The following is a 25,424-nucleotide window of genomic DNA, read 5'->3' as shown; positions in this document are numbered from 1 at the left end:
TGTGTGAGAGGTCTATAATTAGATTAGTATTTCATTTCTATATATTAATGTTATAGCTATTATATAGGATAATTTCTAAACTGTTATCTAGAAGAATCTCTTGAGTTACCAAGTAGAGGAAATCAGAACTAAGGATTAACAAAATATAGATCCAAAAGAAACCTAAGTAAGTATAGTTGCATTAAAAAAACCTGAAACAAATGAGGAGGTCAATTAAAGAAAGGCAGGAGGCATTGAGTTAGTAGACCAGGATGCAGGGATGAATGGGCAAAGAGTGTCAAAAAAAAAAAAAAAAGAAATGAGAACGTGACTGTGGACAAATTACTTTCGGATATAAGACAAGGGGGTTTGTCTAAAAAGAAACCTTGTTCCCTCTAGAGCTAGTGGAGAATCCATGATGCTTTCATGTGCTTTCACAGGAGTAATAAGATTCTTTAGAAGTAAAAGTTCTATGATTCAATGCACATACAGGCAAAATGAAACAAAATGCAATAATTTCTTGTGTTGGAGACAATCTAGAAAAAAGATCTGATATTCTCTCTATGACTCAGATAGCAAAGTGTTTGAATGTGAGATATATAAAATTTTGATTTCTCATTTAATTTTAATAATAAGTAATTTATTAGCTGAAAAAGCTATCCCCAAAACTGTCTCCAGATTATCAAAATTACTATTTGAAAAAAAAAGTTTTAATTGAGTTGTCATGCTTTGTGGCCCTAAACAACTGGTTTTACCTTTTTTAAAAAAACCCAATTCAATAAATCAGTTGTTAAATGAGATTGAAAAGTTTTGTCAGCAAATCACAAACTTTGCAACTATCTTATATAATTTATCCAAGGATAATTTAATAGATAGCTAAATTTATAATGATGCTCTGGCAATTTATATTGATACACAAGCCACAAGAGTAATTAGTAGTGAGAATGACTGTCCATGGGAATATTATTTAATATCTGAATTGAATAAAGTGTTTTTTAATCTTAACCCTGTGTTATCTGTAGGTCTTATTACCATTCTCTCAGCAAATATTTACTGACCATATACAATATTCCAAGCATTAAAATAGATATTAGGAATGTAAAGATGAATAAGATAGTTCCTGCTTTCCACTCAGGGTCTTACGCAAAAGATAGATAATAATAATGTGGTAAAGCACCAGATGTACTATGAACACAGAGAAGGAAGACCCTGACTCTGCAGGGAAGTCAGAAAGAAAGTGGAATCACAAAAGGGTTTTTTATACGTGGTTGGTAAGGCTTGACTTGTCATGAAGTATAAGTAAAAGTTTGCAAGGTATATAAGTAATATTATTGGCTAACACTTATCAAAGTGCTTACTATCACAACAACACTACAAAGTCATCACTATCATTATCCCCATTTTACAGATGAAGAAACAGACAGAAACAGGTAAAGTTCATATAATTTGTAAATACTAGAGCAAGAATTTAGATTTAGGCACTCTGGCTCCAAAATCCATACCAAAGGACCTTTTAGTAAAATTTAAGAGCAAATATGTCACACTATAGACAGAAAAAGGAGTTGACAATTGAGAGTATAAAAACTGAAAGGTATTAGCAGCAATAGACTTGGGAGTTGTTGTCCTTTATCTTGATTATACTCAGCAATTTTTGGTAGAGAAAAGATGTTTCCAAAATAATAAACATATGTGGTAATTTACATTTTTGCTTCATTTTCATATATCTTAGTTTAATCAAATTGATAACAAGAAATGCAAGTACCTCTTTGTATGAAGACATAATCCTTTCAATAGCATCAGCTCCAGAGGCCAATAAATTTCGAGCAGTGGTAAACGCTTCTGTCCGCTCACTAACCATAGCTTGCTTTCGATCATCCTCTAGATCTAAAAGCAAATTACAAAACTGTTGAATTTTTTAAGTAACTAAATGTTTTGTTTTGTACTATGAGACTGTGACTAAAACAACCGTATGAAAATTTTTCATTAGTATCAGCAATTTCCTAGGAATTAATGAATTATTTTAAAAATAGTGTTTGTACCAGATTTTATTTAAATCTTCCAGGCCTCCCTGGTGGCGCAGTGCTTGAGAGTCCGCCTGCCGATGCAGGGGATACGGGTTCGTGCCCCGGTCTGGGAGGATCCCATATGCCGCGGAGCGGCTGGGCCCGTGAGCCATGGCCGCTGGGCCTGCGCATCCAGAGCCTGTGCTCCGCAACGGGAGAGGCCACAACAGTGAGAGGCCCGCATACCGCAAAAAGAAAGAAAGAAAAAAAAAATCTTCCTTTGTCTTATTATTTTTCTAGAAGGAGAGTTAGAAGAATTAAATCTATAGGAATTAAGACTATTTTAATTTAGCATTCTTTCAACCCTTACCAAAGTCAACGTCCTGCCCTTATTAGAGCTAGGAAATAAAATACTACTGATTCAGTCAATAAAATACCATTAACTACAATCTAAGCTAATATTTCTAGTGTTAATTCTTTAATAGAAATGCAAAGTAGCTGACCCTCATAATCTAGCTCTGTCTACCTGTTTCAACTTTCACCCTAGAGTTTAGCAACACCCCAACCATGCAATATTCTGCTTACTCTCTGGTATTTGCATATATAATATTTTCTGACTTTAATATACTTTCTTTTTTGCCAAGATCTTTCTTAAAGAGTTAACTCTTTAGTACAGGTTTTCCTGGAAACACTTGTCTGGCTTTTCCAGTGGACTATAACTTCTTTAAGGGGCAAGACTGTATTTTTTTTTTTTTTTTTTTTTTTTTTTTGCGGTATGCGGGCCTCTCACTGTTGTGGCCTCCCCCGTTGCGGAGCACAGGCTCCGGACGCGCAGGCTCCGGACGCGCAGGCTCAGCGGCTATGGCTCACGGGCCCAGCCGCTCCGCGGCATATGGGATCCTCCCAGACCGGGGCACGAACCCATATCCCCTGCATCGGCAGGCGGACTCTCAACCACTTGTGCCACCAGGGAGGCCCCAAGACTGTATTTTATTCATTATTCATAGTACTCACCAGAGTGTCTAGAACACAGTACTCCTTAATGTGTATTGAATGGATGGATGGATAGATAAATATCCTAAATTACTGTCAATGCAGAATTATGGTTAAAAGCCAGAAGTCAAACCAAGTTAGAGTCCAGACTCTACTACTTAATGGCAAGTAGTAAAGTTAGTAGAGCAAGCCACTAATCTTCTCCATGCTACTTTCTCATGTGTAAATGAGGGAAATAATAGTATATCTCAAACAATTCTATCTCAGAGGGTTGTTGTGAGATTTAAAGGGGAAATACAAGCAAAGTGTTAGCCTAATCCAGAGTTTATAATAATTGCTCTTAAATGTTAGGTGTTATTATTTTCTCTAAGTGTTATTGTTATTATTGCATATCTACTCCATTTAATATTATTCTTTAAAATTATTCTCTCCAGGTCATTACTTTAATCTTGGCATCAATTTGATTCTCTATCCAGTCTTTCTATGGACTATCACCAAAATTCTAAATTGAAAGCTGTAAATTAATGAAGAAATTAGAATAATATAAATAGCCATGGGCCCACTTTGCTATTTATTTTGCTTGGATTTATCTAAGTGAAAAGGGTTTTTTTTTTTTTTTTCTCCATGACATGCAAATATTTAACATGTGCCCTGCTACAACTACTGGATACTTTCACCTTTACTTGCTCATAGACAGCTCAGCTGAGTTTGAAAGGGATCCATGCATAATATAAGGTAAAATTCACTCAGCAGATATTTACTGAACAGCAGGATTTACAAGAAATTAGGCAAGGTGTTACAGGATATGCAAGGATTAAATGTAATTTTCAGATTCTTTCCTTAGGAAGCTTACAGTTTCATAGGAGAAAGAAGACAAGTTCCCAAATAACAATGCAGGGCAGCCTATGAGGAGAGCCAATATGACACATTTGAAGGATGCCAAAATAATTTCTTTCTGCAAGAGACAAGAAATACTTCATGGAGGAGTAGACTGGGAGTGAGGCCTTAAAGACTGCATACAATTTTAAAAGATCACAAGTACAGCATAAGCAATGTCTCAAAGAAGGGAAATTTCAAGCAATGCCAATTGAATAATAACCTCGTCAAGTTACAGTATGGGTTGGTGTTAAGCACTGATTTTACTTGAGTATCAGAAAAACCATGAGTTTATGGGGACCTCCTAGCTCGAGAGTTAAGTACTGCTCTAGAGAACTATCTTTAGTTCCCTTGAAGTTAGTATGTTTCCTTGAAGAATGAAAAAAGAAAGGCTTTGAGTGTTAGTATAAGTGATGAGAGAAAGACCTGAATGGCTAAGTAGGCTGGGAACAGAATGTAGATATTCTTAAACACATTTAAATGTGTGATAAAATTTAGATAGCCACAAAAAATTAACAAAGGATTCTCAGCAAGCTACCAAAATAGTGACTGCTGTATCAGTTAAAGTGCTAAGAATAGTTTTGGCTCAGAGAATGTGGCTGATGATCTAAAATAATTATGGGATTTTATGAATTTGGGTTAAAAGGGGTTTGAATAATAGCTTTCACTGATAGCCTCATTAAGAAGAAATAAAACTGATCAGAAGCAAAAAGAACCACAATACTGCAGCTTGTGAAACAAAAAACACATTCACAGAAAGACAGACAAAATGAAAAGGCAGACGACTATGTACCAGATGAAGGAACAAGATAAAACCCCAGAAAAACAATTAAATGAAGTGGAGATAGGCAACCTACCAGAAAAAGAATTCAGAATAATGACAGTGAAGATGATACAGGACCTCAGAAAAAGAATGGAGGCAAAGATTGAGAAGATACAAGAAATGTTTAACAAAGACCTAGAAGATTTAAAGAAAAAACACCTAGAAGAACTAAAGAACAAACAGAGATGAATAGTACAATAACTGAAATGAAAAATACACTAGAAGGAATCAATAGCAGAATAACTGAGGCAGAAGAACAGATAAGTGGCCTGGAAGACAGAATGGTGGAATTCACTGCCATGGAACAGAATAAAGAAAAAAGAATGAAAGGAAATGAAGACAGCCTAAGAGACCTCTGGGACAACATTAAACGCAACAACATTCACATTATAGGGGTCCCAGAAGGAGAAGAGAGAGAGAGAAAGGACCCAAGTAAATATTTGAAGAGATTATAGTTGAAAACTTCCCTAACATGGGAAAGGAAATAGCCACCCAAGTCCAGGAAGCATAGAGAGTCTCAGTCAGGATAAACCCAAGGAGAAGCATGCTGAACACATAGTCACCAAACTGAAAAAAATTAAAGACAAAGAAAAATTATTAAAAGCAACAAGGGAAAAATGACAACTAACATACAAGGGAACTCCCATAAGGTTAACAGCTGATTTCTCAGCAGAAACTCTACAAGCCAGAGGGAGTAGCATGATATATTTAAAGTAATGAAAGGGAAGAACCTATGACCAAGACTACTATACCCGACAAGGATCTCATTCAGATTTGATGGAGAAAGCAAAAGCTTTACAGACAAGCAAAAGCTAAGAGAATTCAGCACCACCAAACCAGCTCTACAACAAATGCTAAAGGAACTTCTCCAAGCAGAAAACACAAGAGGAGAAAAGGACCTACAAAACACCCCAAAATAATTAAGAAAATGGTAATAGGAACATACATATCGATAATTACCTTAAATGAGAATGGATTAAAAGTTCCAACCAAAAGACACAGTCTCACTGAATGTACACAAAAACAAGACCCATATGTATGCTGCCTACAAGAGACCCACTTCAGACCTAGGGACACATACAGATGGAAAGTGAGGGGATGGAAAAAGATATTCCATGCAAATAGTAATCAAAAGAAAGTTCGAGCACCTATGCTCATATCAGATAAAATAGACTTTAAATTAAAGAGTGTTACAAGAGACAAGGAAGGACACTACATAATGATCAAGTGATCAATCCAAAAAGAAGATAAAACAATTATAAATATATATGCACCCAAAATAGGAGCACCTCAATACATAAGGTAAATGCTAATGGTTATAATAGAGGAAATCAACAGTAACACAATAATAGTGGGGGACTTTAACACCTTACTTACACCAATGGACAGATCATCCATACAGAAAATTAATAAGGAGACACAAGCTTTAAATGACACAATAGACCAGATAGCTTTAATTGATATCTATAGGACATTCCATCCGAAAACAGCAGATTACACTTTCTTCTCAAGTGCACACAGAACATTCTCAAGGATAGATCACACTTTGTGTCACAAATCAAGGCTTGGTAAATCTAAGAAATTTGAAATCATATCAAGCATCTTTTCTGACCACAATGCTATGAGATTAGAAATGAATTACAGGGGAAAAAATTGTTAAAAACACAAACACAGGGAGGCAAAACAATATGTTATTAAATGATCAAGAGATCACTGAAGAAATCAAAGAGGAAATCAAAAACTACCTCGAGACAAAATACAATGGAAATACAACGATCCAAAACCCATGAGATGCAGCAAAAGCAGTTCTAAGAGGGAAGTTTATAGCTATACAAGCCTACCTTGGGAAACAAGAAAAATCTCAAATAAACAATCAACTTTACACCTAAAGGAACTAGAGAAAGAACAAACAAAACCCAAAGTTAGGAGAAGGAAAGAAATCATAAAGATCAGATCAGAAATAAATGAAATAGAAACAAAGAAAATAATAGCAAAGATCAATAAAACTAAAAGCTGGTTCTCTGAGAAGATAAACACACTTGATAAATCTTTAGCCAGACTCATCAACAAGAAGAGTGCGAGGACTCAAATCAATAAAATTAGAAATGAAAAAGGAGAAATTACAACGGACACCGCAGAAATACAAAGCATCATAAGAGACTACTACAAGCAACACTATACCAATAAAATGGACAACATGGAAGAAATGGACAAATTCCTAGAAATTCCAAGACTGAATCAGGAAGGAATAGAAAATATGAACAGACCAATCACAAGTAATGAAATTGAAACTATGATTATAAATCTTCCAACAAATGAAAGTCCAGGACCAGATGGCTTCAAATGTGAATTCTATCAAACATTTAGAGAAGAGCTAACAGCCATCCTTCTCAAACTCTTCCAAAAATTACAGAGAAGGAACACTCCCAAACTCATTCTGTGAGGCTACCATCACCCTGATACCAAAACCAGACAGAGATACTACAAAAAAAGAAAATTACAGACCAATATCACTGATGAATATAGATGCAAAAATCCTCCACAAAATACTAGCAAACAGAATATAAAAACACATTAAAAGGACCATACACCATGATCAAGTGAGATTTATCCCAGGAAAGCAAGGATTCTTCAATATACACAAATCAATCAATGTGATACACCATATTAACAAATTGAAGAATAAAACCAGTATGATCATCTCAATAGATGCAGAAAAAGCTTTTGACATAATTCAACACCCATTTATGATAAAAACTCTCCAGAAAGTGGGCATAGAGGGAAACTACCTCAACATAATAAAGGCCGTATATGACAAACCCACAGCAAACATCATTCTCAATGGTGAAAAACTGAAAGCATTTCTACACAGATCTGGAAAAAGACAAGGATGTCCACTATTATTCAACATAGTTTTGGAAGTCCTAGCCACAGCAATCAGAGAAGAAAAAGAAATAAAAGAAATACAAATTGGAAAAGAAGAAGTAAAACTGTCACTGTTTGCAGATGACATGATATTATACATAGAGAATCCTAAAGATGGCACCAGAAAACTACTAGAGCTAATCAATGAATCTGGTAAAGTTGCAGGATACAAAATTAACACACAGAAATCTCTTGCATTCCTATACACTAACAACGAAAGATCAGAAAGAGAAATTAAGGAAACAATCCCATTCACCGTTGCAACAAAAAGAATAAAATACCTAGGAATAAACCTACCTAAGGAGGTCAAGACCTGTACTCAGAAAACTATAAGACACTGATGAAACAAATCAAAGTGGACATATATACACTACCAAACTAAAATAGCTAGTGGGAAGCAGCCGCATAGCACAGGGAGATCAGTTCGGTGCTTTGTAACCACGTAGAGGGGTGGGATAAGGAGGGTGGGAGGTAGACACAAGAGGGAGGAGATATGGGGATATATGTATATGTATAGCTGATTCACTTATAAAGCAGAAACTAACACACCATTGTAAAGTAATTATGCTCTAATAAAGGTGTTAAAAAAAGATGACACAAACAGATGGAGAGATATATTATGTTCTTGGATTGGAAGAATCAATATTGTGAAAATGACTATACTACCCAAAGCAACCTACAGATTCAATGCAACTGAAGCACAAAAAGGTTAAATGATTTGTCCAAAGTTACAGCCCAATAAGCAAAAGAGCCAGCATTTGAACCCAGGCAATCTGATACCAGAGCCTGTATAGTAAGAATGTAATAAATATTAACCATTGCTTCCACCTAAATTCTTACTATTTGCCATGGACTGCTTCAAGGCACATTATAATTTCATAACAATTCTGTAAAATATATATTATTATTCCTATGGTTAAGAAAGGAAAACTGAGGCATATAAAGTTTCTGTAACTTTCTTAAGGATGGATAACTACTAAATAGCAGAGCCAAGATTTGAACAGTGGCCTGTTTCTTCCTTTACTCTTCTCTTTCTTTCCTCTTTTCTGCTTTTTCTCCATTTCCTCTTTGCCATCCCTCTTATTCATCCATTTTTTCCATCTAATTTTGCATTAAAATATGTACTATCATGTGCTTAATTTATCTCTAATGTAAGAGACAACTCAGGGCGTAAGTATAAATTAAGATTGAAGACTAGATTAGGATAGATAGTATTTAATTCCAAGACCTAAAGCCTCAAAGATAATATCATTATCTAAAAAAAAACTTAATTATTTTGTCTGTGTAAAATGATAAGTTAGTGTTTTCATGTGGTATGTCATCATAAGTCAAATATATTTCATAAATACATACATACGAACATTATAAGCATACACACAGTAACCTTAGAAATTATAGAAGATATCAAAGCACACTCTCTTAATATTATCATATGAATTCATTTTATTCTTCTATTAAATTCTTACATTGCTTTTCTTTTTATAAAATTTTCTTTTGAAAAGAAGCTTTAAGAATTATTTTGTTTCACTTACATCAATGTGATTATTATCACAATTTCAATCTAAACTTTTAATGCTGTTTCTTTAATTTACTATTGTATTTTCAAGATTTGTAGGATTTATTTTTAAATATCTTATTACATCACCTACAGAAGATTGTTAGATTGTTTGTATACATTGTTTACTTCTTATTGCTCTCTGTGGGGTTAATTTGTCACCATTAATAGCTGTATTTTCTATGTTCTATGTTGAATACTCCAGGGTTTTCTCATAAGACCAGTTCTTCCAAAGACTAACAGAACAACACCATAATTTTGTCACTGGGGTAGTTTCTAATACACATTATACATGAAACTTTTAAAATATCCATAAACTGATGGATAGATATTCACTATGAGTATCTGACAATTTTGTTAAATTTCTTAGTAAAACTAATCTTAAGACCGTACATTTTTGTCTTTTTTTCTCTAATACTCTTTTGAAAAAGCAATTTATTTTATTTCATTATGAAAGGATTAAATCTAAAAATACTAACAATGCTTTTTTCAATAGAAGCTTTTTAAAATGAATTTTGAAAACATTAAATAAACAGATAAAATTCAGTTTTCCTAGTGGTCTAAATACACCATTAGACAGTTGAGTTGCACAGTACATTTGGTATATGTAGAGCACTTACCACAAGGGATTGACAAATCCTACTTTACCAAAATGAACAATTTTAGGTTAAGAATGACTCAAATTTGACAGGTGTTTTTGTGAGAATTGGTAAAGCATTAAAGCACTGTTTTAATATATTAAAGCATATGGTAATTTTTTACTTGTTTTTATTGGATGACTTCAAACAAATAACTATTAATACTTAATTCTACACCAAAAACAACTGTAAAATAGTGTGAATTCTGTTACATTTTTCTTAGTGTTGCCTTTTGTTTTCTAGGCAATAATTGTCACCATGTCAATGTTCTTGATACATGCTCTTGATACATTATTCTACTAAATCTTCACCACCCCACTCTGAAGTAGCCTTTCTGATTCTCATTTTACAGATGAGGAAACTGAGGTTTAGACAGTTTAATTAACATGACTAAAAGGACACAGACAGAAAGAGGGAAAGCAAAGACTTGAGCAAAGCTCTGTCTCACCACAAAGCCCATGTTTTTGTCTAGCTCCTTCAACACTAAGACCAATTTTGGTCAAGTGGTTTTTAAAGAGGAGGGGGAATATTTTACTTTGGAAAAAGAGAGGAAAATGCTGCTTCTTTAATTAATCCCCCTCTGTCCTGCCAATTAAGACCCAAACTCCCATCTCAAGTATTACATAACATTTTAATATTGTCCTCCTTGTCTTTACCTTTCTTAGTTGTTCCAAAGGATGAAAAATGTTGATAAAAAAACCCACTGGGACAGTGGTAGGATAGAATTAGACCCCTGAAACTTGACAATCCCTATCCCCACAATACCACCAAATAGGAGGTTTTCTATATTACCTACAAGTAGAGGAGACCTTGTTACATGGCATGAAGCTCTCCCCGAAACAGTATTATTAATTGTCTAATGTAGTCAACCAACTATTCAAATCTCAAATCAGGGCAGATCTAGTTATAGAATATTTATAGACTAAATGCATGCTATGTGCAGAACTGAAATTTACAACACATGTGGAGACTTTCTATTATACTCCTTTTGAAGGTATTAATTTGTGTTGAGTTGAACTGTAAACTAGAGAATCATTCTATATTAGGCAGTATAATTAAAATTGCTCAAGATCAACTCCCAAAGACACTACATCAGAGGTTTCTGAAATATCATGGAACTGTAAAGGTCTTTTGAGTCACTTCTTTCATATTGCTGGTCTTATTACTGGATGTTGCAAAGTCTGCCATTGTTTCTGACCATTAAGGACTATAGAATAATGGCTACACAATTCACTGACATAACTCCAGCAGTGACACCTTAAAGAGAAATAATCAGAAACATATATTTAATATTAAACATAAATGCCATTACCACCATCTGCAAAGCCAGTTGCAGTGATAATAGGTAGAGCCACCATAATTAGTCCACTGCTGCTCCAAACATACTTCATCAAGAACTGCTCTATCATGATGTACCACAAACGTTTGGATAAAATGAGGTTCATCTGATTTGCTAAAGCTTTGTAACTTTTCTGGAGTTGCTTCATTTCTACCTATGGAGAGAAAAAGAGATAAGAATTAACCTAGTATGAACTATAAAAATAAATAATGTATGTTTGAGGACTTTCTTTAAAGATAATTACATATTATTTTGTTTTACTTAGTATACTATTACCTGTGATTCTAACAACCAATAAATACAGATTAATGTCAGAATTAGTCATTATTTAGTTGTAATCACATCTGTATTATTTTTTAAATGTCTGATATTCAGTAAATATAATGTTAAATATAAATATATACAAGTGATTTATACTTATGTTTTCAAATTTATATGTATAAGATGTTAAAATTAAATGATATTCCATAAGACATGAATAAACAGAAACTTATCCATTTTGATTGCAGCAAAAATATCTGAAAATAAACACATGACATGTATATGTGTAATTAGACTCCACTTTTGAACTAACTCAATTTACTAGGTTTTGTCTTAAATGCAAGAAGCCTACAACATGCTATAATTTATATCACTGAGCTCAGTGATTCAAGAATGACATAAATATTATTACTACAACATATTAAGCCAATTTTCAAGTGGGAATAGAAGTCCTAAATTTGCTTTAAATTTTCTTCTTCAGATTGGTACTACTATAAAATTTCTTTTTTTGTTGTTATTGATGATGTTTCAAAATTAAATAATTCTGCCTTTTAATTATAATACCATTTCAACTTTAGAATAACTTACTATTTCATTTGCCAAGTCATTTGTATTAACATTTCAGATGCATCACCTTAAAAAGTCTTTAATGTACTGCAAGTTTATGTAATCAGGTTAACTATTTAAGGGACCTGCTTAATGTTGAATATCTTTAATATTTAAAAATAACATTCTGGAACTCCTTTTTTCCTCATCTCTAATCTTAGCTTTTCCCTCTAAGCTAGACAAAATTTCATTTCACTACCTTTTTTTATTTGTGTCAAAATATGGTACTGAACATTAAGAGTAATGGAAATGCCATTTGTAAGCCACTTTCCTGCACTTCTTAGAACCGAGGAACTCCATCATGGACCAGGCATGCAAAACTGTCACACCTGTCTTTCATATGTAAGCACTTTTTTTCTCTTGATAAACAAACAAACAAACAATACTATCCTAAATTTTCCATCTCAGTGGAAGTATGTTTACTTAGTTTCTAAACATATATTTTCTTCAATGTTCTAGGACCATCTACTTAGGATTTCAGTTTTAAGAAAATGCTTTAGAGATAATTCTGAGCATATTTGGATAACTGAGACTAAGTAGACTTTTTTAGAATGCTGAAAATGTTATTTTCATGAAACTTTAGAAAAGTTTGCACTCTACCTATAATTCTTTAACAGCTTATGATTAAAAAAGGTAATGAAGCATATATTTTAATACAGGTTTGAATGTCATAAGAATCTAAAACCCTAAAGAAGTGGGTCCATCAACAGTACAACAGATGGTATCTAGCACTGCAGTGGCAGCTTGAACAGTCTCACATTTCACCCGTCACCTTAATTTCTTTCTTACCTTATGTCCTCTGTAGAAGGCAATTTCTTCAACATTGGCTATAATTCTGGAGTGCACATACCGCAAATAGCCTTTCCTATGAGCTTCTTCAGCCACCAATTTACCAAATTTGGGAGAGCAGGCTTTTAACACTTTAGCAGTGGCATATACCACAAGCCCTGCTAAAAGGGTGGGCCCAATTGGGCTTGCTCCTCTGGACGTAGCAGTCTTGATGAGTGTATAGGAAGTCAGGATTACATCTAAAATAGGTTTGGTCAGATTGGAATACAAGTGAGCCACAGACTGAGAGAACATCATAATATCTTCAGTAAGAGACTGGTCAGGGTTTGCCAGCCTCCCATCCATATTGATCACCTTATAATAAGTCTGATTTGTAAAATAGGTTTCATAAGCATAGTTGACTAGGCGAGTTCTGAAGGCCAAGGCCAATTTGCCCTCTAGGTACCTTATTGCACTGTTGACAAAGGTGGCAGGGATGGCAATCATAAGCCACTTGATTAATTTGATGATGAAAGTCCGAGGCTTCTTTTCCACAATGCTTTTCACGATTTTTCCATCCAAACCAGCTACATAGATAGACAGAAATGTTCTTGAGATTAGAGCTACCGAGTGGAGGCAGAGCCATCCTGTCTCAGTGGTCACAAGTTTTGGGAAGAGAATTTTCCGAAGTTCTAGTAGCTGTTTGAAAAAATCTGCATTCACTCCAGGAGAAGGTTTTTTACAAGTGGCCTCGGTGCAATGCAGTATTTCTCTATTCTCTGCAGCCGGGTAAGCTTCTTTTTTCTTCCAGTGGCCAGATTGCTTTAAACGCTTGCCAATGATGGGACAGAGGGTTTTCAGAGCATATGCTGCAGCCACCACGCAGGCAGCCCTTTTAGCAGTCCTCGATCTGGTCCATTTCACTCGATCAGCTGCTGCATTTAGCATATGTATCATTTTCCCAGTTACCCAAACCGGCTTCAGAAAGAATTGGTTTTAAAAGATCATGCTCCCCGGGAATCCCAAGCAAATGTTTCAGAAAGTTCTATAGCGTTCCATACTCTGCAGCGTTTCTCCTCTTCTGTTTTTTGTTTTTATTTTTTAAGATTTTGTTCTGTGACATGCAGCACAGCTCAGACTCCACTGCGTCTACTGGGGATGATTCCCTCAGAAGCTCAAGCTGCACCAAGCAGCCCCAAGCTCCTCCCTCTCAGGCCCCTCATTGGCTGTAGGGGCGACGGGACCCCTGGAATCCTCGCTGCTTTCCTTTGAACCTTGAAAATGAAGAGAGAGCAAAACGAATTACATCCTTAAACAGTTCAGAGAGTTAAATGTCTATTTTTGGAGAGGTCGAATCAGGGCAGCTGCTGGCGACAAAACCTGCCCTAGCGACTGAGCATGCTCAGCGTCACTTAGAAACCCACAGAAGTTTCAGAAAATACATCACTTCTCTAAGGTTTTAGCAGATACCACAGAGGAAGAGCAAAAAGAAAGGGAGATTTCTAAGAGCTAAAAAACGAATAAGGGAGGAGGAACTGGGGAGATGAGGGAAGAGGGACAAGAGGATCAACATATAATGAAAAGGGTATGGAATGAATCTGAAAGGGAGAGAGATGAAAGTGACAAATGGGAGGGGCACTGGAAAAAAACAAAGTATCAAGTACTTGGATCTGTTTTTCTGCACTCCTCCCTCCCCCATTAAATTTTTTTTCCGTCTCTGTAATTTCACATGAAGTCCCAGAACCTATCAGACAAGTTGAGCCTATTTTTTTGTAAATAAATAGGAGATAAGTCTTCTGTATAATAGAAAATAATTCTTTGCTATGCGTCCATTCCAAAGTTTACTTGTCCTTATAATGAAAATCTTCCAACCCCTTAATTGCTATTTTTAGCAATAGAGATCTGATGCATTGGTGATTATTTACAAGGTGACTATTAAATAAATGAGAGCAGTGTTTCACTTCTAGCACCCCCTTATGTCCTTTAGAGTTGTTACTTAGAGGTATGTTACTTTATAATCAAAAGTTAACCATTTGGGAATCAAACAGGAGTTAGATGGTAGAAATAGCTTCTCCAGGATCTTACCTCATTTTGCAACAGTTTTTGTCTTTTGTAAGCTTTTGCTTTGTTTGTTTTGTTTAGGTTTACAGATAATCTCCTGGCTACTTCCCATTTCCATTTTGATTATTTGATAAAAATCAAAAGTGTTTTAAAAAATTCTCTACATCTCTAATGGAGAACTTAACTGCTAAACAGTCAAGCAAAATTTTAATATTTTTAAAAATGTAAAAGGCATGTTTTTAGGCAAAGATGAGTTATTCTCAAAAATGCAAAAACATTTTTGTTTCTCCACTGCGCCCGTTCCCCCATACACAACACACACACACATTTCTAGTCAGTTGGAAGCCTGGGAAGATATGCATTAAACTAGAACAGAGGTTGGCAAATTACAACCCAAACATTGGGCCACATTTGTCCCAACACCTATTTTTATATAGCCCATGAGCTAAGAATAGTTTTTATATTTAAAAAATGGCTGAAAATATATCAAAAGAAGAATAATATTTTGTGACATGTGAAAATTATATGAAATTTTTATTTCAGGGTCCATAAATGAAGTTTTATTGGAACATAGCCATACCCACTTATTTACTTATTGTTTTTCAAGCCACACCCATTTATTTACTTCTTGGCTTTCAAGCCACAGTGGCAGAACTGGGTAAATGAAATAGAGCCCAAAGTATTCATTATCTGGCCCTCAAGAGAAGTTTGCCAAACCCTGTGCTAGAATATAAAACTTGCCTCAGTGTTGTGATCTTCATTATTCAGTTTATGGTGAATAAAGAACTACCCTCACTTTTATTAGTAACCATATTCTTAAACTTTCCAAACTCCTCCTTTTCCAGGTACCTATATGAGTTCCAAGAATCATCACAGATTTCTTCATTTGTTTGCATTCAATTCAGCAGATTTACTAATACATGAGTAGCAAATTCATGCAAGATTCTTTATAGCTGGCCATATTAGCACAGTAATCTATCATTCCATTAAGACTTTCTAAGTCTGTACATAGAGATCATAGTGTCATAGTGGTTATTTTCAAAAAAATTTTTGTTCCTAATCTCATGCTTTTCATGTGTCAAAATAAGGCTGCCTTACATTTATAAATTTTAATTCTTTATGTCACATCTCCTGACTATGATAGGACATGTGGAGGGTCAGGATAAACTTAACTGGGGGTGGTAGGAGGATGTTCAGCTGGCAGAACATGATACACAGAGGGATGCATGGGTCAGAAAGCAGCCGGCAGTCAAGAGAAGTGGCCTGCATCACTGGCATAGGACAACAAGATCAGGGGAGGAGCAGGGCAGTGGGAAGTCTAGAAGCAAAGAAAATTAGAGACCTAAATATGCAGGCCTAAATATGTAGGCAGGTCAGTTTACCAACTGGTAATGAAGCTGGGGTACAGGAAAAAGCTTTTAAAGCCTGGAGTGAAAACCTTGTTAGACTGAGGAACTGGGTATAAAGAAAATGATCAAGAAGAGAAATTAGGTTGCCAGAAATGTGGTACAAGGAAGGTTGAAGTCCAGTTACTAGAACTAGGGAAAAGGTCAATATAAGATTTAACTTGTTGTTAAGCCACTAAAGTACAGGCTTAACTATCACCACTTAAATTCCACACCCACCCTTTATCCCACCCTGCCCCCAAGGGCCAGGATTGATTTGAGCATCTGAGACTAGGCTTAAGCCTTCAGGAAAGGCAGAGATGATAGAAAACCAGATAGGTAATTCCAGTTGGAAATATATGCCATTTAAATAAGAAACTATGAATGTCAAAGTACTTCTTTCATTTTTTTATACTGGCATGATGCAATTAAAGCAACGATAATGTTAATTTAATTTGAGTTCCAAACTAGAGAAAAGGGAGGTGGAAAAAAAAAAATCACTGCTTACTATAGTAAACATAGTTCAGTCTAATTTCCACTCAAGCTTGTCAAGTTTACATGTTTTTATATGGGGAAGTATTACAATTTTCTTCAGAGGGGAGAAATCATCTTAGACAAAGATATTGAAAGTAAATAAAAATTAAAAATAAGCAATAATTATTAAATTACTCTGTTCTCAAGTGAGATACTCTCAATGTTCGTGTCAAAGTGGATACTACCAATGTCCATGGAAGAGCAGGATTAAATACATTTTATATATGTTAGAGAACATATACACATATTTACATATATTAGGAAAACTATATGATTTATAAACTGTAAAATGTAAGTAATTTTTTATAATAAAGAGATCTACATATATAGGTATGTAAATAAAAATATATATCATGTAGATAATATATGCTTGTGTGTTTAGATAGTAAATCACCAGAAAGTAAATAATTTTTAGTAATAAAGATAAATTAAGGTTTAGGAATTTTGGATGGATTTCCTTTTCAACAAATGCTAAATATTTTATCAGTGCTGTATTTCTTTCTTGAACAGTTTCCTGACCCAAGAGGTTACCTAATTGCCCTCTGGCCCTAAAACAGCTCAGTCTTTGACTCTTATTATCTATCAGTCATGCTAGCCTTATTCATGTGAGGCATAACATTGATGATGAGATCTTAAGTCAACATTTCAGCTGTTACAAATAACTACCTAATAACTAGTCTAATTTTTTAGTACTTCACTGAATTTTTGTTATAAAAATCAGTATTTATATGATTACACAAGATGTCTATCCTGGGACATAATCCTATTTTAGGTACTATTTCCTAATGACAACAGAAAACGTATTATATTTGAAATTATGAGATATTCCCCAGGTTAAAATGTGGAAAATAATCATGACAATTGGGAAAAAAAAGTATTTTGTGCATTTGTTTGGGATAAGAGATTCCTAGATTCTAACCAAAATATCATAGAACACTTTGTAAGATAAATTTTTGTAAGGATATACAAACATAACACAGATATGAACAGCAAAACCCAATTTTTGTTTTGAGGTTTTTTTTCAGTAAGGAGTTTAAAGTCTTTGGGCCTTTACAGCTAAATTAAGTTTTGATGAAGGTCTCTCAAAAAATAACAAAATATACAGAATAATCAATTACTATGGTGCAATGTTTCTAATAGACAACTGTTTACTGAATATTAAAACTACAAGTGAAAGATTTTAAAGGATTTGGAGAAAGAGTGGTAAGTGGGAAAGGAAACATTATCTTTAGGATTATGGATCTATAACTTTGTCCTCTTTTTTTCTCCACCAAGTCTGGTCTTTGACCTGAATGAAAAGTCTGAAACCAATACAGAACTAAACAAAATTATGGTGCAGGTGGTTTGAAACACTAACCCTGTGGCCATAATCCGATATTCCATTTACTTAGGTTTCCCTTGCCTGAGCTGTTAAATCTGTGTTCTTCCTCCTTAAGGCGGGCTGACTGCTTCCCCAGAGCTTCGCTTGCGGCTCTGTCAGGATACGTTCTCCGCAGAAACCGCAGAGGCTGTCGGGAGGCCCGGAAGCAGCCTAACCCAGGCCGCAGAGCCTGTCGGGAGGCCCGGAAGCAGCCTACCCCAGGCCACAGAGGCTGTTGGGAGGCTGGGCCATACTCCCTGGAGCCGAAAAGGGGCCATCTGAGGCCTAAGAACGTGTCGCTCATCCCAAGACGAAGAAGTCAGAGCAACAGCCTGTCGCGACCCCGGTGTCTTCTTGCGCCGAAGTTCTGAGGAGATGAATTGGGTCGGGGGATCCCGGTGAGTTGTGCTGCTGGAGCCTCAGACTGTAGCATTTGAGTCCCTGGACATTCATTCCCATAATGGCGCCTCTTCCGTTAGCCCTGGTGGGGAATGCACAGACTTAGCTGGAAAGAACTTGTCAGGAGTGCGTCTTTCTTTTTTTTTTTTTTTTTGCGGGCTTCTAACTGTTGTGGCCTCTCCCGTTTTAGAGCACAGGCTCTGAACGCGCAGGCTCAGAGGCCATGGCTCACAAGCCCAGCCGCTCCGCAGCATGTGGGATCCTCTCGGACAGGGGCACGAACCCGTGTCCCCTGCATCGGCAGGCGGACTCTCAACCACTGCGCCACCAGGGAAGCCCAGGAGTGCGTCTGTCAATCGTTATCTGAGATGGGAGATCCTAGCACCAAGTCTCTATTCCTAAACCAGAAGCAATCCAGCTTCTCCCCGCTGTGTTTCCAAAGGCTTCACGGGTGGGGCTACTTTCCATGCGGTTCTCTGCTCACCTTGTGTCCCGCGTCCTCCTCTAATGAGGCCTCTGAGCACCTGAGCCCTTTTCTGCCTTCTTCCCGCCCTGCCCCTCTTTCTTGGGAGGGGTTTCTTTTAGGTCAATATATAATCGCATGAATTTGCAAAGTATTATGGAAGAGGACATTCCTTGCGGCCCTTAAATACATTGATGGGGGGGGCACTATCAACCATAAAAATCCAATATAGGTCGTTTTAAAGTGAGATAAAATAAATAGTTTTTACTTTAATAACTTACAGAGAATTTACAATGTACTTTGTATTTAGGAGTAATCACATAAAACTTCATGGGTTGACAATTTAGTTTTATATAACCTATTCATTGCTATTGACCTTGAAGTCCACTAGGATGGAAATCATGTGGGCCTATAATTTCATTTGATCAAATTCCTTGATGAAAAAAATTGTTTTGATTGAAACTCTAAGCCATTAAATACAATTTTTTTCACAAGAAGACCCAGGAGAGTGGTATATGGTTAGAATATAACACATTTAAATTCTAACGAATTTGTAAGAGGAAAGACAATTTTTGTATTCACCAAATATTGTAACTGTGCCCAATAATTTTAGCAGGCACATTTATCCTGTTGAAGAATATGTTAGCATTTTATTTTAGAAATTCATCTTGATTATTCCTGGCTAGTGTTCTACCATCAAACTTCCACTTTGGAGAAAAGTGAAAATTCATTTACAGGCTTCACAAGATTTAGTTGATATATGATTATAATTTCATACAATTTGATTATAATATTTTCTAAAATGTGAATATTAAATGAGCTATGAAGTCATTTTACAATTGCTTAAGCATTTAATGTGTTACATTTTTTTTTTTTTGTGGCACGCAGGCCTCTCACTGCTGTGGCCTCTCCCGCCGGGGAGCGCAGGCTCAGCGGCCATGGCTCACGGGCCCAGCCGCTCTGCGGCATGAGGGATCCTCCCGGACCGGGGCATGAACCCGTGTCCCCTGCATCGGCAGGCAGACTCTCAACCACTGCGCCACCAGGGAAGCCCTAATGTGTTACATTTTAAGCATGAAAATGTAAAAGTGCTATTCTTATTCTGTTATATATCTCAAACTTCTGGTTATCCAGGGAGTAATATTTTAGTTGCTATTGGGAGGATGTAAAAGCAGTAAACCACAGGTAATGTGTAGTCAAAGACTGTGTTTCTCAAAGTGAGGTAGTGCTGTACCTGGAGGTATTAGGTAACAGGGGGCTTAAGAAACCACAGAAGAAACATGACACATCTCCTTGGAGCATCAGATCTCCTCGGAGATCAGAGAAAAATATATTTAAAAATTTAAACTAACATGGATACATTATAGAGCAAAATACAAAACTCCTGTGAAATTTTAAGATACAATATGTAATTTTAAATGAATTTTCTTGTGCATGGTGGGAGTGCAGGGGGGTGAATGGGCTCCTTAGGGTCAAACTGCAGATTTGTAGTGAAAAGATGAGTACCTCCACTTTCTACTATAATAGTTGACAAGATTAGTTGATCATGGCATCTGATCATGAGACTATAAAGGGCCTCAGAATCCCAGACAATGCTTAGTAATCACTAGCAGCTGATTGGAGCTACTATAGAATAGAAATTTTAATTCTTATCCCAGACCATCCTGGAGTACTTGTTTCTTTCCCTCTGATGTTAGGATGGTTTTGTGGTTGAAAATTTTGGGAACTGTTAGGAACTTAAAATATAGACAAGTGAAATAACTGGAGAACATTTACAGAGTCCCCTCAGAACAACTGCTCCCTTATAACATTCAACATTAAGTATTCAACAAGTATATTTTTACATGCCTACATGTTTAGGACATTGTTAAGCTGTATGGGGGGATTCAGAAGTGAAAAGATATAATTTTGGCCCACAAAAAGAATATATGGTAGAATGGTGAGATTAGAATTAGGTAAATGACTATAATACTAGATAAACAGCACTTAATGTATAACAAGCACTGTTCTAAGTGCTTTTTGTATATTAGCTCATTTACTCTTAACAAGAACCCTATGAGGTATGTACAGATGTTATCCCCATTTTACTGATGGGGAAACCATTAACGTTAAGTGACTCACCCAAGGTCACCTAGCTAATCAGTGACAGAGTTAGGATTAGAGAACAATGTGCTTAACCACTACACAGTGCTATATAGAAACATGTGTATTGTAAAAGTGGTCTGTGGATAAATAAAGGGCTGCGGATATTTAGAGAATTGAGAAACAGGAAATTATGTTAAACCTTGAAGGATAGCAGAACAGACACCACAGAGAAGCAATGAAATACAGGTTCTTAAAAGTTGAAAAGGATGTGAGATAAATAATCGATCAAGTTGGAGACCTAATCTTTAGCAAGAGTTCTTAGAAGAGATGGATTGGGAGGGGAGATATTAAAGAACTTGACAGGATTATTTTGCAGACAGTGTGGGGAGGGGGTCTGCATAAGGACAGGAAAACACTTAAGGGACTATACCTTTTTGTCAAGGGAATGAATGAAGCAGGCTCTAGCAAGTTTATGTTTCGGTCATAACAACTTGATTGTATACATTAAACTGAGGGAGAGTATTCTTGTATATTATAGGCACCTGATATATGTTAAGTTTAATTACAGAATCATCTAATAGGAGCATCTTTATAGTTGCAAAGGTCTTTACAGTTTTTCTTGGCATTTGACTTTTTGCTGCTCTTCAGTTCAGGGACTCTACCAGTTATACATAAAATGTCTTTCGTGAGGGAAAGGGCTAGCAAAGAAGTAAGCTTCCCTTATTTTCCTTTTTAAATTACTTAACTTGGTTTGCCTTTAGTGTTATGGTTTGTGGACATCTTTGCAAGATGTCATAACATTTCACTTCAAACAAAGTCTCATTTAGGGTAAAGACATTTGATCTAAGCTGAAACTAATTTATACATCTCTGATAGCAGTTCCCAATCTACTGTCCCTGAAGCTTGCTAATCAGTGATAATGTCAGGTTTTTCAATTTAAGGACTGTTCTAAAATTATATTCCTCTTACTTTTTTTGATTTTAAAGTACCTCTCCCCCTTTAAGTCCTCTCTTGACAAAATTAAAATATCAGTAATTTGTCAGTCTTACCAATTAAAAAAATATTTTTATTTGGGAATCATTGACCTAGAACTCTAATTTTTGTTTTATACTTTTTACAAGTCATATTGGGCCAGAATATGCTATTCAGAGTGAGATCGCCTTTTTATAACTTAGATTGAAGAATGTGACCAGTGTCATAAGAAAGACACAGATTAAAACCTTGTTTAAATTTAGGTGAGGTAGAGGTTTGCCTTTGTAAATGTAGGCCTAAAATGTTCACCTGTGCAAAACATTTGTTGAATGCTATGCACCAGGTGCTATGCCAGGTCGGGGTACAAAATAACCGAAATTTAGTCTCTTTCTGATAGATTTATAGTTTATCAGGGGGAGGGGGAATATGACATGCTATTAAGCTTGAAAATGTTTAAGGTCAGAGGCCAAACTATGTGGTTTAAAAAATAGATACTGTGAATAATAGTAGAACATAGGATAGTTTTAGATAGGGTTTGGCAAATCAGAAACAAGGATGAAAGAAAGTTCAGATGGAGAAAGACAAAGAAGAAAATAAACATTACATAACTAATTGGAGATAAGATTATATATTTAAATATTTTACAGTGTGTGTGGTATTTGCTTGACAGGTTGAAAGACAGACTGAGAAGTTGAAATTTGATCTGCTATTGAAGACTCATTCAAATTCAGAAGTAACACAATGAAAGTGGTACTTTATGACTATTTGTGACGTTACTGGTGTGTAGGTTGGAATATAGCAAGGAAAGGCTCCAAGATAGGAATACTAGTTAGGATTCTGCTTGGGGGGGAAAAAAACAACTAATACTATTTTTTCATTTTCCGATATGACTGTATATTCTCCAAATCAAATCAATACCAGTGCTAACTCCTTTTTAGGTACTGTGGGCTATGTGAATTTGGGTTAATTATTAAACCTCTGTACAGGGGCAGATCCAGGTTGTAAGGAGCCCTCTTTATGGAAAAAAGAATACAAAATTGTGACTACAAAATTATGTACAGGGCTTGGAAAGGGCATGCATATTCAGGTGAAGTGCCTTGAAGCTTAAGCTTTACAATAAATTGTCTTCACAGTAAATTAACCTCTGTCTCTATACATCTCTTTCTTCATCTGTTAAATGGGGATAATACTTAATTGTACAGTGAACATCATCTCAGTTGCTTGGGACAGTCATGGTTTATGCCTGTGGTCCTAGTGGCATGCCCAGTTCAGCTTTGGTCTTGGAGGTTTTTTGTTTTGTTTTGTTTTTATTTTTAATTGAAGTATAGTTAATTTACAATGTTGTGTTAGTTTCTGGTATACAGCAAAGTGATGATTTAGTTACACACATATATATATACACACACATACATATTCTTTTTCATATTCTTTTCCATTGTGGTTTATTATAGGATACTGAATATAGTTCCCTGTGCTATACAGTAGGACCTTGCTGTTCATTTTATCAGCACTTGCTGATAAAATTAAGTGTGCTGGGACATGAGCAGCTTGGAGCAACTAACTTGCTGCATTGGGTAGGAAGTATTTAATGCTGCTATCCTTGATGGATGCTTGTTGTACCAGCTAGTTGTACCATTGCATGCTAAGGTTGGAGAGATTTGTCCAGCCACCATGGCTGGGGTTGGGAAATTTTAGATCAGGTGTCAGTGAAGTATCTATAAGGAATTGGGGCCTTTCAGTCCTGTGATAGAACATACAAAGAGTAGTAGGACTGTTGCTGCTGTAGTGGGTTTGCCAACAATTATTTTCTTTTTTATATTTTTTGGTAATGCTTTTATAATCTTTTTTGCATCATGGAGCTCAAATAAAGAAAAATAAATACTTAATGATAAATTAAGTTCTGATATTTTGTTTTTCAGTTAAGTTGATGTGAATCTGTAACTTGTGTACAAGATGTGTGCCAACATTTATCATCTCTCATGGTTATGTCATTGACCACATGACAATCTGAAGCTACAAACCTACTGAAAAGCAACAGGATTTACTTTCAGATATAGTAGTTATTTTAAGGTGATTATAGCTGCAGACAGTAACTTGACACATGGAACTGAAGAACATTAAAGATAAAATTACTTCTGCAATAATAATATGAATACAAATTTGATGGATCATAGCATCATGGGTAAAACAGGGTTCTTACTAAATTATGTACCTGTGTAGCCAAGATATACCTGGAATTGGTTGTGGTTTACATATATTTCATAGTTGCATTCAAAGAGGCTTTATATTTTACCAAACAGAAGCTGCACTTGTCACAGTTTCAAACAATTTTATATATGCACAGTTAATGTAACTGAATTACAGTGTTTTTGAGACAATACTAATGTTGAATACAAAAAGAATACTTCGGCATGTCATTAAAAGCTTTCTCTCTTTGCTGCCTTTCCTTAATTGAATTTCATGAACATTTGAGTCCTTTAAGAATTACTTTATAATATAATCAGTCTGTTTGTCCTACATTGTTATTGAACATTTTTGTAAGCAAGTCCTCTAAATTTTGATGACATTTTGTTCAAACAGTTGGAAATTTTTATTCAAAGTGGTCCCTAAATGGAGGGAAAAAACTTCAACTTTTGAAGGTTTTAGTGAATTATAATTATTGAAAATAATGTTTTTAAAACTTAATTGTGAATAGCCTGAAATATACATCTATGTTGGGGTATCATTCACATTCTAAAATCTCTTCCACTGTGTGACTCAAGAGATGGTGGCTCATGTTTATCATTACAGCCTGTAACTGTGAAACATTGTTTTCTGTGTGAAAATACTATAAGAATTCAGGCTCTTAAGAACTTACTTTTAATTAACCTCTGTATTCTGAGTATTAGATGGATTTCTGCCTATTGATTTGCCAAATTTTTTTCACAATACTTTACCTTTTGTAATTAATACATCTACAAACTTTTTTCTTGTATTACAAGAATTTATTTAAAGCTATAATATTCTAGAATATATCATTACTATTCTTAATGCATCAGGTAGACCTGCTTTAGTTTTGTGGAAAGCCAATGTAAGTACTTTTTCTAGGCTAGTTACTGCCCTGAATCTTAATAAGTCTGCTAGCTAACAGTGCTAAATTATGATGTTTTAGGTTAATATTAATTTCGGTGTAAGACGAACCATAAAATATTATTTTTCATTTTTTAGTTATTGCTCCATTAATTTTGTTTACATTTTCCACTTTTAATTACATGTAAGGTATTATAAAATTTTAACAATCTAGAACAGTTTCTCTTGCATGGTATCATGCCACTGAAAAAAATAAGCAGCAAACTAAAAAGCAAAACAAAATAAAAGAAACAAAAAAGAACAATTTAAGACTGACAATTAAGGCATAAG

General features: G+C 35.3%; 1 protein-coding gene across 4 annotated transcripts in view; it reads right to left on the bottom strand.

Annotated features, from left to right (window-relative positions):
* The window catches only part of ABCD2 (ATP binding cassette subfamily D member 2), an 87,492-nt gene extending 73,769 nt beyond the window's left edge, over positions 1–13,723 (bottom strand). For 2 of the 4 annotated variants that reach the window (XM_060113240.1, XM_060113241.1), the window contains exons 1-3: positions 12,788–13,723; positions 11,105–11,285; positions 1,742–1,857 (exon numbers count right to left, since the gene is read on the bottom strand). In XM_060113240.1, the coding sequence (XP_059969223.1) occupies positions 1,742–1,857; positions 11,105–11,285; positions 12,788–13,723 (1,233 nt within the window). Of the gene's footprint in view, positions 1–1,741; positions 1,864–11,104; positions 11,286–12,787 lie in introns of all 4 variants that reach the window. The other 2 variants (XM_060113239.1, XM_060113242.1) reach the window with 2 other exon arrangements.
* Between the last annotated feature and the right edge of the window lie 11,701 nt (positions 13,724–25,424).

Source organism: Mesoplodon densirostris, chromosome 11 (assembly GCF_025265405.1).
Source record: "Mesoplodon densirostris isolate mMesDen1 chromosome 11, mMesDen1 primary haplotype, whole genome shotgun sequence".
NCBI lineage: Eukaryota > Metazoa > Chordata > Mammalia > Artiodactyla > Ziphiidae > Mesoplodon > Mesoplodon densirostris.
This window is presented reverse-complemented; position numbering and strand designations above follow the sequence as displayed.